The 15,422-nt window shown below is 36.9% G+C and overlaps 1 protein-coding gene across 2 annotated transcripts in view; it reads right to left on the bottom strand.

The window, feature by feature from the left end:
- The window catches only part of LOC107103020 (potassium voltage-gated channel subfamily D member 3-like), a 116,707-nt gene that overhangs the window by 8,939 nt on the left and 92,346 nt on the right, over nt 1-15,422 (bottom strand). For both annotated transcript variants that reach the window (XM_015402539.1, XM_015402534.1), the window contains exon 4: nt 5,438-5,539. In XM_015402539.1, coding sequence (XP_015258025.1) covers nt 5,438-5,539 — 102 coding nt within the window. The remainder of the gene's footprint in view (nt 1-5,437; nt 5,540-15,422) is intronic.

Below are 15,422 nucleotides of genomic sequence, written 5' to 3' on the forward strand. Positions count from 1 at the left end.
CTTCAAATAAGTAAATAATTACCTTAAAAAAAATCAATCAATTAACCTTAATGAATCTCGTTTCACCCATTATTGCCCCAGATAGGTTCAAATGATCTTGACCAAACTTTTGGTAAAACTCCCTAGGATGTTGTTTTTTTAATACTTGAATCCCTTTTAAAGTGCATCAGTTTAATTGAAATATACAATAGCTTCTCAAAATACCTTATAGCAAAATATGTCAAGACCACCACAAGGTGGAAGTGATGCACTAAGCGGTCACAATGCTTTTAAAGTAATATATTTTGAAACACATTGTCTACCACAAAAAAGAAAGACATAGAACAAAAACACCTTTGTACCTGAGAAATAAACATGACAATGGTACATTCCTTATTCAACAAACATGTGATTAGTATCATTATATGAGAATCAGCTTAATTTGAAACCTATATATTCCCTCTATTTTTACCTCAACTTAAAGTTTTTAGAAGCACGCTAATCATGAATCAAAAAATTTATTGCAGGAAGTAATAAACATTTCTGTTTTTTTTTTTTTTAACAAATCTCCTTTGATGAGGTGAAGAGCCCTGTTTACTGATATTTATTATACAAGTTGACTTCCTTCTTGCCAAAATTAGTGAGAATTATTCATTAGTTTTTTTTCTTAATCTGTGAATAGGAACTTCCTCCAAAGTACAGTAAGCCTACATGATTAAGTAAATAGCAATAACCAATGCGTGATATAATCTAAGAATCTCAGAATTGTTGTCAAAAAACAAGAAACCCAGCAGAAATGAAGTTATGGCGATGCTTAAATTGAGTCTGTTCAGTTCCCAACAGACCAATTTTGGGAGAAGCTTAAGGAGGAGTTAGTCAATAACACAATAACCTAGAACATCACACAGGACTGTTCAATTCATCATCTAAAGATGAAGAGTACTGCCCAACTGCAACCCACAAGTCATGATCTTCAATCTATAAAACAGGCTCAGCCTGAAGAATAATAAATACCATTTTCCAACAGAGCAGCCTTAAAATGTAAAGGTAGAATAACCAAAGTTGTTGTTACAAGAAACCTATCAGATATAAAATTTGGAATTTACTACAAGGCATATAAAGGACAAAGTGAATATCTGGAAGAAAGTGTAAGGCTTGGTGAGAACTAAAGTGCACTTTTAGAAAACCTCTGTGTGTTGTGAAAAACAAACCATGAGCTTAACCGAATCTGATCACAGTTAAATATGTCGGTAGCAGCTTCACCATGCTGTGGTCGATGCTTGTCATCAGGGCTCTATTCAAGGATGCTGAACTGATGGAAAAATGAATGGTGCTAACTTCAGTGCAATCCTATTAGAGACCTAAACATACCTGAGACTGGGGCTGAGGCTGACCCTGGGCGATGATCTTAAAAATAATAGTCTTACTGGGAAATGATTTAGATCAGAACATATTAAATGTTGAATGGCCTAGACCAAACTAAAATAGGGAAACAATAGCAAAATCTGAACTCTGTTTAAAGACATCCTCTATCATCTTACTAAATTCTAGCCACTTCAAAAAAACAAACAAAAAACCCTTCTGTCTCTAGATGTGCAATACTGTTATACTGTAGATGAAGACCTGCCACTAATATAACTGTAAAACAATGGTTAACTCAGGAGAGGCTTCCACAAGTCTTTACATAGTCAAATGTAAAATGAAATGTGAATATGTCTGGGGAAGTTTAGTACATAAAAAACTGTATTTATAAATTGTTTTTTAATCATAACATTATCTGTTATAGTTGAATGTTAACATAGAAAGGATGAGATAAAGCTGGTAAATGTACGACTTTCATCAAAAAGGAATTTCTACTTTTCAAAGAAAAGCATCCCTGAGAAAAGAAGACAGCATGTTTGGCTAACATGTGTTTAATAATTAATCTGCTCCTCTCCTTCATCCCTGCAAGAATCGGAATGCTCTGGCTGCTTCCAACAGAAAAATATCTATTATGATGACCTGACTCATTTGGACCAACACAGAAACAAAAATGTTCAACAAAAATTGATCCATGCGCAGCTAGACTCGAATCTGAACACAAAGGCAACTGTGTCACCCTGATATGAAAAGCAAATATCATGGTATCAGCATTCAGAGGGATAAAGCTGCAATAGCCTCCTAGAGAGGTCATCATCCAACTTGACAGTATAATCAATAAATCCCCCTCTGTGAAAACGAGCTCCTGATTTGTGTTACCAATAAACTGCTGTCAAGTATAAAATCACCCAAATGCAAACAGACCTGCTGTGAGCTTCTAATCTAGCTATGAGCTGTGAGAGAACCACTCATTATGTCATATATTCCACCTCACTTTCACCCTAGACCCATGAAGCGCCGCTGACTGACTGTCAGCAGTGACATCGCCGTAATTTGATGCACCAGGACTCTGGCAGCTACATAACAGACCCACACAGAGGGCTGGGCTGGTTTGCTCAGCACTCACAGATGGCATTTATATGATAATTCCAACCACTTCCAGACACCCAGGAGCTTTCACACTGGACTCGATTAGATCCAAATGGATTTTGGTAGCCATCTGCAAATCACGGAGTATGTCACTGAAAGCAGGAGTGATGCACTGGTCGGGAAGGATATGGGCAATTTGCTCATGCATTACCAAACACATTTTTTTTTTTTCATGGTGGTTGCATTTTTTTAACGCTAAGTAGAGAAGCAAAAGGGAGCACTGATGAACATCTGCTCTCCCCAAAATCTGTTGAGTGATATGTGTAGGTGGATACTGATATACCTAACAGCAAATGGAAAAAGGAATAGTTTCACAGTTTGAAAACTCAGACTTTTTCATGACATACTCAGACTTCTCAGGAAGACCCATAAAAGAAGTGTGAAAAAATGTGTGTGGATTTATGAATGGAATAGAATAGAAATACCCTTTATTGTCCCAGAGCGGTGAAACTCTAGTGATTCAGTGGCAAAGCAAATGGCAAGGAAAGCATAGGGGTACAAACAATACAATAAATTATGAAAAAGAATAATAAAAAAAAAAGTTATGAATAGACTGTGCAGAAAATAAGAAATGCTCCCAAGATAGAAAAACACTGTGCAATTATAAAAAAAACAACAAATAAATACAGTAATAAATTAAAAAATGTTCAGTACAATGTATATATCTAGAATGACAAGATGAGCAGAACGTGAAATCAACATTTTTCTTACAGTATTAACCTTGAACTGTTCAGACCACTTATCTGACCAACGTAGTTTTAAACCTTTTCAAAGTTTAAAGCTACAGTGTGTAATAATTACAGTTTGCTGGTGAAGATTCTAAGTCACCCAGGTCATAGTCATTCCCTAAAAAGTTAAAAAAGTTAAAAAAACAAACCACTGGACTTTGTTTTCCAGGAAGCTTTCTCAATTCAAAATGTCTGGATAAGCGTTGAGTTCCAAGCTTTATGGAGTGGCCCAACAAAGCCTTGTTGTGGATTGGAAAACATGCAGATTAAACCGAAAAACAGGTCAACCCTTTAGTAATGGAGAGTAATTGAGGTCGTTCTTGGCCTGCAACATCCGATACTGGCCTATGCGTCTGAAAAGGGAGTTGTTAGGGTCATTCTTGGCCCGGCTGACCAGGCGGGATGTTTTGGTCTCCTGCATAGTGATGGGGGTTGAGATGATAGCGGCAAGGAATCAACTCTATCGCTGCGTGGTAGGTTTTTGAGAGCTGGAACCTGAGACCACCCCCTCTGTTTAAGGTTGGTTTTTCTCCCTTAACATAAATGGCTTCCTTTACACCCTTTTAAACCATCTCTCTTCTTTGTCCAAAATGTGAACATTCTGGTCCTCAGATGAAGGTCCTTTGTCCTTAAGGTGTAGGTGGACAGCAGAGTCTTGTCCAGAGGAGGTAGCCCGTCTGTGTTGAGCCATGCATCTGTGGGGGGGTTGTTTGGTTTCTCCAATATAAGGATCAGAGCTTTCCTCATTGCATTGCACAGCATACACCACTCTGCTCATCTTAGGGCTGGGGGTTTCGTCTTTAGGATGCACTAGCCTCTGTTGGTGAAGCATTCCTGGATCGCTCGCAAAACGTCTTCAAACTTGGAAAGCAAACTCCAGACTTTTACCTTTTTTTTTTTATTTCTTTTTACTTTTTTGGAATAATTACAGTTCAAGTAGAACCACAGATTGAGCTTTGACTAGGCCATCCAAAACTTTCAATATTCATGTATCTAAGCTATCCATTGCAATCTGTCAGTGAACCTCAACCCCAGCCTCAGTCTATTGAAGCTCTAGCTCTGTGTTTACAGCATGATATCACCAAGACCACATATTACCATATTGATGGTGCATTCATGGTGATCTACAGTGTTGGTTTTAACACAATAAATTCTGCATACAGGCTAAAGTGTTAATTTCTTTTGGCGGTTGGTGTCAGTGTAACTTATTCAGGTGTATCATGGTAAGAGGAGCAAGATAGAAATGCATGCCACCGTTTTTAGATCCTTATTTGTTATAAGAATAGAAAACCAAACCAACACTTTGCTTCAAAATCAAACACAGCATCTTTATTGAAGATTGCGTTTTTCTTGAGTTTCTTTTTCTTGATTTGTTAGTTTTCTATGGACAAAACGAATAAATATTGAAACAAGAGTCTGTCTTTGAGAAAAAAAGGTTTATGTGTTTATTCGGCAAGCTCAGATGGACTCAAGGTTTCTTTTTTCTTTCCCTCTGGTTGTTTATTCACTTGCTTAGAGCACACTGAAGTCATGTTTGACAGCTCCTTTGAAAATGGTTAAAAACAAATGATTTGTTTTCACTAGATTCCAGAAAAACAGACTTTTTCTAATGTTTAGGTGACAAAGAGTATTGGTAAGTAATCACCACTCTTTCCACCCTGTTCATTGACAGATTTACTGTCACATTTCCCCTTAACCTTTATTGTGCTGGTTATTTAATTATCATCAGAGGTCCTAAACAGGCAATACAAAACAAATCCTATTCTCAGAGTATCACACAAAGGAATTAAATCAACTTTCTGAAATACTACCAGGGGAGGAACATAGTGTGATTATACTGATAAGACGGAGTATTATACACATAACACCCTCACTATCAGCAAAGCCCCGTGTGAAGAGAACAATTTAATGACTTCTGATTCGGATGCTCTTTTATAGCCTCTAAATTGCTTTTAAATTACTCTTTGGTTAATTGTGGTGATAATTGTTGGTGTTTTGCTTGTGTGTGCTTTTGTACTTCAGATGTGAAGCTGTTGCCTCCAAGCAACTGAGTTGCAATGGACTGAAATAATTAGCAGATGGTTGTTTAACTAGGAAACAATAATATTACAGTATAAACAATACAATTTGCTGGCGAAGCACATCAGTTTTATTGAAAACATCTGAAATGACTTTTCTTAGTTTTATTTTTTCTATCAAGTAGTGTCAGAGGGTTTTCTTACTGTCAGTTCCAGCAGTTCATTGAGGAGTCCGTTATGTTTGCTCTGGAGGAAGGCGTTGGCGCTGCCAGACTTCGCTATTCTTATCCTGGCCAGCCTGGTTTTCTGGAAGTGGGAAGAAAAAGAGGTCAGAATCTGAATTTGCTTTATTCGTCAAGATTTTGTGCAAAACCAAGTTTGAATAATAAAAAAATAATAATGTTCAGAAATTCAATACAAGTATAGAAACTTTAGAGGAAATAAAAAAAATGATAAAAAGGAGCAATGTGAACAATGTGTGTAAATCTACAGCCAAGCATTTTCTAAGGAACAGAGAGAAAAAATCTTGGTAACCAGCTCTCCAAGGTCCTTCACACATTCAAAAAGAGCAAATACGCATTTCAGCTCTATGCCATCTTTAGCTAAGGTCCTTTGTAGCCAGTAACAGTGCATTTCCAGCACACTAAATCTTTGCTACTAATGACTTCTGCATTTAGCACACTCTGGTTTTCTAAATTTTGTTTTTGTGTTTCTCCATAACCATGCACCAATCTAAACCTTTTTACCCTTTGGAGTCATGCACACTTATTTCCTTCTAAAGAAAAAAACAAGAACAACAAAGGAAATTGAGCTAATTTAAGGATAAAATTCTCCACAGATTGTATCCAGGATGTGTGGGGTCTGTGGAGATGTTGGCTGACCTTTTCCTGACCATAAATTCTATATAAGTTCTGGATTGAGGGAAGGTCAACCCCAATGAATCTCTCTGCAGACCATACATTCCTGAAACAGCCCATCTGCATCCTCCTCAGCAATCTCTAGATCAGGCAGTTGGTCAGAGTTGAGAAGGAAGGAGCTTATGGACTTGTTGGTTGTTGGTGCAGATAGTTATTTGTTTTTTGAGTTAGGTGTGAACAGCTGCTTTTAAAACTAAAGAAGAAGCGTTTGAAGGCATATAATCAGAAAAATTCTTATGTCATTTATTTAATGAACAGAGATGCCAACTCTTTACTAAAGTTTATTTCACAGGTATTAAAATACGGTTAGCGTTATTCTTCATTCATAAAGTGTAAAGAAGCTGTTTCTGTGGCATATTCTGTTTGTTTGAGCATTTTATTTTGAGTCCATTTTGCTATAAAACCTAGTTTTGCTGCTTTATGCGTAGATGCTGAGGCCTTGCAGCAGAGATGAACGTCTATTAAAACAAAATAGAAGAGTTATATTGGTTCCTAAAGCCAGGCTTAATTGGTCCTAATTAGTCAAAATTTGTCTTTGGGAATGTCTTTATGGCTACGTTCACAATGCAGCCTGAAGTGACACAAATCCGATTTTTTGGCCCATATGCAACCTGGATCTGATCTTTTCATGGCAATCTGAACAACACAGATCCAATTTTTTTCCAATGCGACCCAGGCCACTTGGCTATGTGGTCCTGAATCCGATACGAATCTGATCTTTTCAAAGGCCAACTGTGTCTGAACGGCCAGGTCGCATATATCCAACCTGAAGGCCATTAATACCCGACAAAGGTCACTATTCTGGGTCTTGCTATGAAGAAGCGGCAAGAAAAACAACAACCATGGCAGACAATGATGCGGAGAGCAGTATTTATGTTTAACCATCTTGAAAAACTATTGAAACTATTTTAACTGATAATTTCATTTGTAAAGAGAAAACCATCTATTCAAACATTGAGCTCCAAATTAAAATTCAGCTCCAACAATTCAATTCAGTTAATTTATATAGCACCAATTCACAACACATGTCATTGCAAGGCACTAATTCAACCAGATCATACAGTCATATTGATTCAAAGTTTTCTATCTAAGGAAAACCAGTTGATTGCATCAACTCATTGACTCGAATGCCTATTCATTCAGCTTTTCCTTCATACCTTACTGAATATGCACTCTCATACAGCTTTCACATTGATTACTTTTCTTTTTCATCTGTTAGGACTCACCATAAAGATAATGACCTAATAAATCTGTAGGCTTGTAACATTTAAGAAGAAAAGTTCAGACTTCATTTTTATGGCTTTAGAGCTATGTATGGTGTCATGGTTGCTGAGCAACAGTTAAGCCAAGGTAAGGCTGGGAACTGAAGCCAAATTCCCAGCCGCTGAATAATTTCTGGCCTTTTGCTCTTTTCAAAGTACCCAAGGGGTATTTCATAACCCCCCCCCCCCCCCCCTAAAACATGCCAGGCTAAGATGCCCCAAAAATGTAAAGTTCAGTCAGGTTCCATTCAACCCTGTCAGTTTGGTTTTTCCTGCCTTGAAAAGAGCATCACCACAGCAACATGTTGCTGCTAAGGTTGTGAACATTTTCTGTGACAATTTTTGCTGCAACCTATGACCAAGTTATACCATTTTAACAAATATGCTATTTTTAAATGCTCAGAAGTCCACATCAAAACCCTTTTCCATTCAGTTTGGCATTAGGAAAGCTGTGACTGCATCTGCATCGTAGCAGGTAGCATGAGAGAGTGGAGATTGGAATTTGGACTTCATTTAGTTGCATTTTAAAAGTTGTGCGGATATTTACAATTTCTCAAAGTTATTTGTCCAGTTACAAGGATAAAGCTTATATATATATATATATATATATATATATATATATATATATATATATATATATATATATATATATCAATTTAAATATCAACTTCATAGCCATTCCTGATGTATGTGAAAATAAGAGGAAATCCCTAGACAAAGACCTTTAAACACCCAGTGCAATGTTTGAAATAATGCTCATTCCATCTGCTGATAAGGACATCATTTATCATTTCTCCAAATTACAATATATTACTATTATATTCATTTAAGTTACAAACATACAGTACACTTGTGTGCTGCATAAAAAATTTGTCTACTTTTAGAAACCTTTTGTTGAGACTTTGACTCTTAGAAGTTCAGATGAACCCTTTGGTTTGTGTTTAACATTTGCATGAATCTTTCTGTTTCTGAGACCAGATGATAGACTTGTTATAAGGTACTGATGTGATAACAGAACAAAAAAAAGAAGATCAATGGGAAATGAGAGGGGAGAATGGGATTGATCATTTTTTTAAATTAAGAGGATATTAGGGCGACTTCCTTCAAGCTTTTGGACAGGAGAGGTTAGGAAGTTCTTCTTTGCCCTCTCATTCCAGTATAAACGTATTTTGCGAAAGCGAGAGACAGACAAAGCTATTTGTACCTCAAAGATGTGAATCAAAAGTAATGAAATTAGTTTGGATGCTTCAAAAGTTGCCTGTAAAACTCTGGATTCCTGTAAAGACAGTGGGAAAGCTGAAACCTGAGATGTAATAACGCCTTTTTGTGTATTCTGTGTGTGAGATGTAAGAATAAAGCAGTAAGACCTATGAATCCTTTTTTCTTTGTTCTTATAGCTAAAAAGCAAAAGATTTTAAAAGCGAAAATTGTGCTTTTTGCAGAGTCTGGTCCTCATTGATCAAAAGCTTAGCTTGACACACAAGAGAGACAAAATATCAAAGTAAACTTAACCATAATACTTCTGTAAGTGTGAGAAATCTGGGTTTGGCTGTGCTGATGTTTTTTCAGAGCATCCACTGAGCCAGTGATCTCAGGAAAAAAATGTGATAAACATTTGAAGAGAGTTCAAAGTCTGCTTGAGATGTTGAGGCATGAATGAGTAGTGAGAGTATTACAGCTGGTCCAAAAATATTTAAACATCCAGTACGCTCGATTTATTTCTAACAAATCATTTTTGATTTAGTTAAAGTATTGAACAAAACCATAAAAAAACACTGTTTTTTGCTTCTGTACAGTGCTTGAAAGGGCCATTTTTAGAAGTGTAGAGGAGGATGTTCACTAATTTTTAAAAGACCCCCCTTCTCCACTTAAAAAAAATCCACATGCACAACCCTGTACCCGCTCCCGAAATGGAACGCCTATTAAACGTGAGCAAGAGTTTAAAAGTCTGTTTAAACTCTGTTTAAAAGTTGCTGTTTCTATTACTCATACAAGCTTACGTTCCACAAGAAGATTTGCAAATGATGTCAGATGTCAGACACCGGTAAGTGAAAACTGGTATGAGCACATAGGACGGCCTTACGTGAACAAATCACCAGAATGATTGACAATTAGCAGGACCACTTGAACCACTTGGAAAAAGAACATCCTCCTTTAAGTCTTAAAATTCCCAAAGGAAAAATCTTGCTCAAATTGTTTGTAAAATTATTCAAAAAAACAACAACCAAACACTGAGATCAAGAAGCATTTTTACAAAGATAAAGACGTCATTATGATTTTTAAACAAAGATGCTGGCTGAATGACTGAATGCAGTGTGAATCGCCTGAACTTGATAGAGTGCTAATTATGCACAGGCAATTTTTACAATTTCTTTGTTATAACAGACCCGAGCAATATTACTGAACCCAATCATTCTATTTCACACACCCTTCTTCACACTCTAGTTACACCAAGATCCCATGCCAGAGGAAGTCTGACCTGTGCCCAGAGGTTACAGGTTGAGAACTGTGGCTTCATTGCAAATGTACTGTATACGTTTACATGCCAGATATCCCTGGAAAATCTTGAAATTCTTTTTAAAGGCTACATTTTCCTGTTTTCAGTTCATTAGCTTTAACAGTAGAGAAAAAAAAGGAATAATGTGTAATAGTTGTTTTCATGTTTTTTTTTTCTTTAGGAAAAAGTCAACATAATTCCTTACTCTGGTTAAGGGCTGGGCTTGGTCTCAGCTGATAGATTGACAGCTACAATGATACTGGCGGTAACACCAACCTCAGAAAGTGATCATGGTGATGATGATTCACCAGAGAGAGGAGATATTGGCAAAGAGAGAAAGAGTCTGTGGAAAACACGCATCAGCCATATTTTTACAGGAGCAGTTTTATTAGAACACTGTACAACATCCATGCATACAGTTTATTAAAACACAGTAAGCAAGCTTTAAATATGTAGTGTCAAAGTACATTGACTCTTTTCGAGTTATTACAACAACTAGAGTAAGATATACACTATGTAGAGAGTTAAGTTAACACCAATTCAGAGTGGGACCAAATGCACTCACCTTGGTATTAAACTTAACTCTTAAAGTGTTACTTTAACACTGCAAAAATTACTGTGAAAACAGGTTTATTTGGGACTGGTGTGTCTTTTAACCTTAATTCTGAGTTTAAAACATTAAATTACTGACGATAAATGATGGAACACAAGGAAAAAGTTAATGGCTAATAAAGCTATTTAACAAAACTCATTAGCCGTCTGGTGAATTTAAGACTCTTTAGATACATTTGTGATATTATACTTCATTTGGTTGACTGAAGAAATAAAGCCTGACAATTTAGCTCCATTATCATCAATTAAAGACCAAAGGTTAGGAAGATAGACTGCAGGCTACGAAACGCTGACCTCTTTCCAGACAGCCTCCTAACAGCATAGAAATACTCAGTTCTCTCGTCCATTAAGCCAGTCTAATGACTCTCCATCATGATGTGTTTGATTTCTAGTTTCCTGCTTCTTTTCCTTCTAACTTCCTTCCTCTTCCTCCCCCCCCCCGTAGTCTTCTTGATTTGCCCTCACGTCTCTGCTCTTTTTATTTTAATTTTATTCTCCTGCTCAACAACCTGCCAGGTTGCAGTGTAGCTCGACATGACTTTGCTGTCCTATTACGAGCTTGACCTCAATCCATTTACTGCCTCGACACTCACCATCACTCTGATGGTGCGTACTGCAAAAACAGATTCATGCATGAATAAAAGAAGAACCCTTTCTGCAAGTTCTATTAACTTATCGGGAAAATAAGACCAAATATCAGGGTTTGTTTTTGTGTGTCGTTAGACCCTCAGGGGGTTGATAAATCTGAAGAAATGATAATACGATGTACGCTAAGTCATACACTGTCATAGTCAGCAGACAATGAATGTCATTAAGCTCAATTTGGATTTTCGACATTAAATTCTCTGAGAGACAAAAAAAATGTCTCTGAAAAGACCTTTCTCTGTTGTGAAATTTACAGGTATGTACCTAATTGTTAAAGGTGCCAGAGGCAGTTTGTTGTAATAGATGAATGAGACAAATGAGTTGTAAAGACGACAGGGAGACCAGAGCAGCAGTAAGGAGGGAGGAGGATGAAATGAACAGAGTTAGTATCACAGATCTTTCCTCCCTTTTTTTTCTCCTTGAGTTTTATTTCTTTGAAGCAGGGCACAAAGAAAAGTCAGATGACGTGAAGAATATTTGCTCAGGTGTAAATAAATTACAAAAGCACTATAATTTACTATTGACCTGCTAGCATTTCCAAGTTGTGAACATTTACCCCATAAGTGTACCGTCAGAGGAAAATACAGAGCACTCCAGCAGAGTGACTCATGCTTCATGTTATTCTCAACAGTTAAAAAACAAGCTTCCTTCCAGTAAGAAAAAAAAATCCAACATCATAACCAACTGTGAGTTTTATAATTGTACAGAAACTGTTTGCTGTTAATCTAAAAAAGCAACAATTTAAAACTATAGTAAATTTATTACCAAACTGAATATCATTTTGTCAAATACCCTAACCCTAACCACACAGAGTATTCAATCGGTTTACCTCCTTTTTTTAAATACAAATCAATTAAGTGCACAATGTAAAGTGAGAGAGGAACGGGAAAGAGTCTGTCTGTCTGTTGGTCTATATATATATATATATATATATATATATATATATATATATATATATATATATATATATATATATATATATATATATATGATTTCTTGGCAAAATAAAAGACATTCCACTGTAATACGTTATTATGAAAGTTAGTTAAAATTCATCATGATCAGAAGTTGATATAGAAAGAGCTTAGAAGTTTGTTTAAGAATAACAAATTTCAGCAAGCATCTACCAAGGAACAGAATACAGGTCAAGGATAAAGCAATGGAGAGGGAGATTTCATTATATCTGATATCCTTAATACTTGTGTTGGTTCAGATCAGGGAACTCGACATTTGGTGCCCTTGGAGTGGTTTTGTTGCCCCTAGTGTTATGATCTGCCGCTGTTGAATCTTTGGATCTGTTTAGTTTTGACTTTGTGTTTCCAGTTAGGCTTGGATTTGTTATTCAGTTTTCACTGTTAAGAATTATATCATGTTTTGAATTACTTCTTAGTTTTAATATTCCTGTTTGGTGGTTTTTCAAATATCCACTATCCTGTAGTTTTCCCCATGGTCATTCTTTGTTTTCTAGTCATCCTATTTCCCTTTTGCTTCATTTAAGTTATTTTTTAGTTTCAGTTGAGGCCTGTTTACTCCTTGTTGCCCATATCCTTTCCACTTAGCGGCCTCTGTCCACACCTGCTCCCAATTAGCTAATCACTCCATTCATTGTTCTCTCCTCTTGAACTCTTCTTCTGCAGTTCGTCGTTGCTGGATCCTCTTCACTCTTTGGCCAAATCTCAAACCGACCCCTAAACACTAACGTTGAGCACTCACAGCAACTCGGTGGCAGAGGAAACACGTTCCTCCAAATGTAAGTTCTGCTGGTTTGCATCATTGTCACAATGACAGAAAACCACAACTTAGTATGTCACCCTGCGCCACAGAGCTGCAACCACGCTCATGGGGCATCACTGTGTTGCTATAGATATGACTGCTTTCCTTTTCTATTGGAGGAAAGAAACTGTCCCCCCCATCCACAGCTGTGAATGTGACTTTAATGGAAGTGACACTTGAAAGTTAAGGGTTAGTGCTTAGGTGGCGGTTTAGTATTCAGCCCTCATGTATGTTTCTCCCTGGCGTCTCCTACTTTTGGTTCCCCGTTTATCATTTCTGGATTTGTTCTTCTGTTACCATCAACCTCTACATTATATCAGCAAGAAATAACTTCTGCCTTTTCATCTTTGCATTTTGGTCCTCACCTAACTTTCATTAAACTTGACACCTTGCTGCTGTTCTAAACTGTTACATATTTTGCCCATGAACACAGGGGGCACTGGCAGACTTTTCTTTTAAAGCAAAGCATTATAAGCTATTGAAGTCTTCTTTTCTCTGGAATACCTTTGTTACAAAACAAATTACTAATGTTTTAAAAATAATCTTGCTTTTTCAGTTTCGCCTTAATGATTTAATAGTAAAAAGGAGGATGAATATCCTGCCTGAGTGCACCCAGATCTTAATTTCTTTAAGTTAGCATCAGAATGCCTTTATTTGTCATTGTGCAGAGCTCAACAAAATTGGTTTCCAATTAACACTTCTAAGAGACAGAACACAACACCATATACTACAACAAAGCTTAGTGATGCTGCTGAGAATTTAAATATTTTGTGATGGTTTAAATTGCCCCTTGGGACAAATAAAGGAATCTGAATTATAGTGTGTAATAATATTTTTTTTGCATATTTAAAATCTGAACAATTCTGCTGTTAATCTTACAGTAAGCGAATAATATTTTGGTCAGGTCCATCAGCAGTATGGCACATCTATGGGAAATACTCTGATGTATACAGACTTAGTTTAACATGGGAATATTTTACACTTAGGCCTATATGGATACAGATCGGTGCACCAATCCAGGAGAATCAAAGTAAATGGTAAACTTCTCAAAGAAAAATGTTTACGGCGCTTGTACAGCGGCAGAGAGAATACACACATTTCCTCATATATGGCTCCTCAGCCTACAGCTACAGACTGTTCCTTAGAATAGTCAGAGATCAATATATTGTCTTTTTTGAACACTTATAGTATAAACATGTGGTGTAGGAATTTGCTCCTATCTAAACTCAATGCTTGGAGTATAATCAGATACTATGTTACCTTATAAACTTTTAATACCTTCGCCTTTCTTAGCTGTCCTATTAAAATACAGGCATCAAAATATGGAGGACTCACATCAGATTCCGAATATTTCTTCACAATCTCATCATTTCCACTTTCTAGTCCTCTACCTTCACTTTAATCATCAATGTAGCACTATCAGTATCACGTTAAAAAGAGCTTGGAGGAATTTAAGTGATGGGGATCTGTACAGCGAACTTCTTATTGCTGAGGGTGCCTTATTATTATTATTACCTTAACCTGCCTGGACAAGACATATTATTTTTCACTATTCACCCTGACCTGATAAAAGTAAGCGGAATATTGTATTATAAGACAGAAGCATTCCCTTTTCTACTCACCTCCATATATAAAAGCAAGTCTTTTAATTCACAGCATGAGAACATATTTTGTACTTAAGCTCCAGCATGAAAAACCCATGCATTCTTTTGGTCTACCTGTAATTATTGTGAATGAGCAAGTTAAGAGATTCCAATAGTTTCCTGGCATATAATGATCTCTATGTGCAAAAGTCATTTTTTGAGAAAATGGATGGTTTGTTTTGATGAAGCCAGAGGTGTGGCAGGACCCTGTGCATGTTGCACCTAAGGATGCTGGTTCAATAGGAGAGGGCTGCAGGTTGTCAAGTATGGTAAATCGTAAATGGCCCTGTCAGTGAGCCCCTTGCACAGGGGCTCACTGACAGAAGCAAGGCTCTGTAAGTGTGTGACCACCATCAGTAGACAATGCAGGTAAAGTACCTTGCTCAAAGACAAAACAGCACTGAAAACCGGAGCCGGGGCTCAAACCTACAACCCTCCAATTTCAGGACAAACTCCTGCAAGCGAGGCCACTGTCGCCCTGTGCGTCAATCCTTACTAATTAAAAGGCATGTGATTGATTTCTGCCTTCTTCTCTTTAATGTTATTGTAATCCTGGGAGAAATATTTGACCCCGAATTGCCCCCAAGTGAACGAACATATGCATGTGCGGCTGGGTGAATGTGACTATAGAATTAAAGCTTTCTGATTGGTCAGCTTAAATAGAAAGTTGTTAAATAAATGATTCAACAGCTAGATTCTCATTTAGTTTGTAAATAGATATCATTTAAAGTTATTTTACAAATGGAAGACAAATATTTCCACTGATTACCGTATTTTCACGACCATAAGGCATACCGGACTAAAAGGCGCACTCTCAGTTATGTGTCCCATTTCTGTATT

The sequence above is a fragment of the Cyprinodon variegatus genome, unplaced genomic scaffold (assembly GCF_000732505.1).
Source record: "Cyprinodon variegatus isolate N-32 unplaced genomic scaffold, C_variegatus-1.0 Scaffold34, whole genome shotgun sequence".
In the NCBI taxonomy this organism is placed as follows: Eukaryota; Metazoa; Chordata; class Actinopteri; order Cyprinodontiformes; family Cyprinodontidae; genus Cyprinodon; species Cyprinodon variegatus.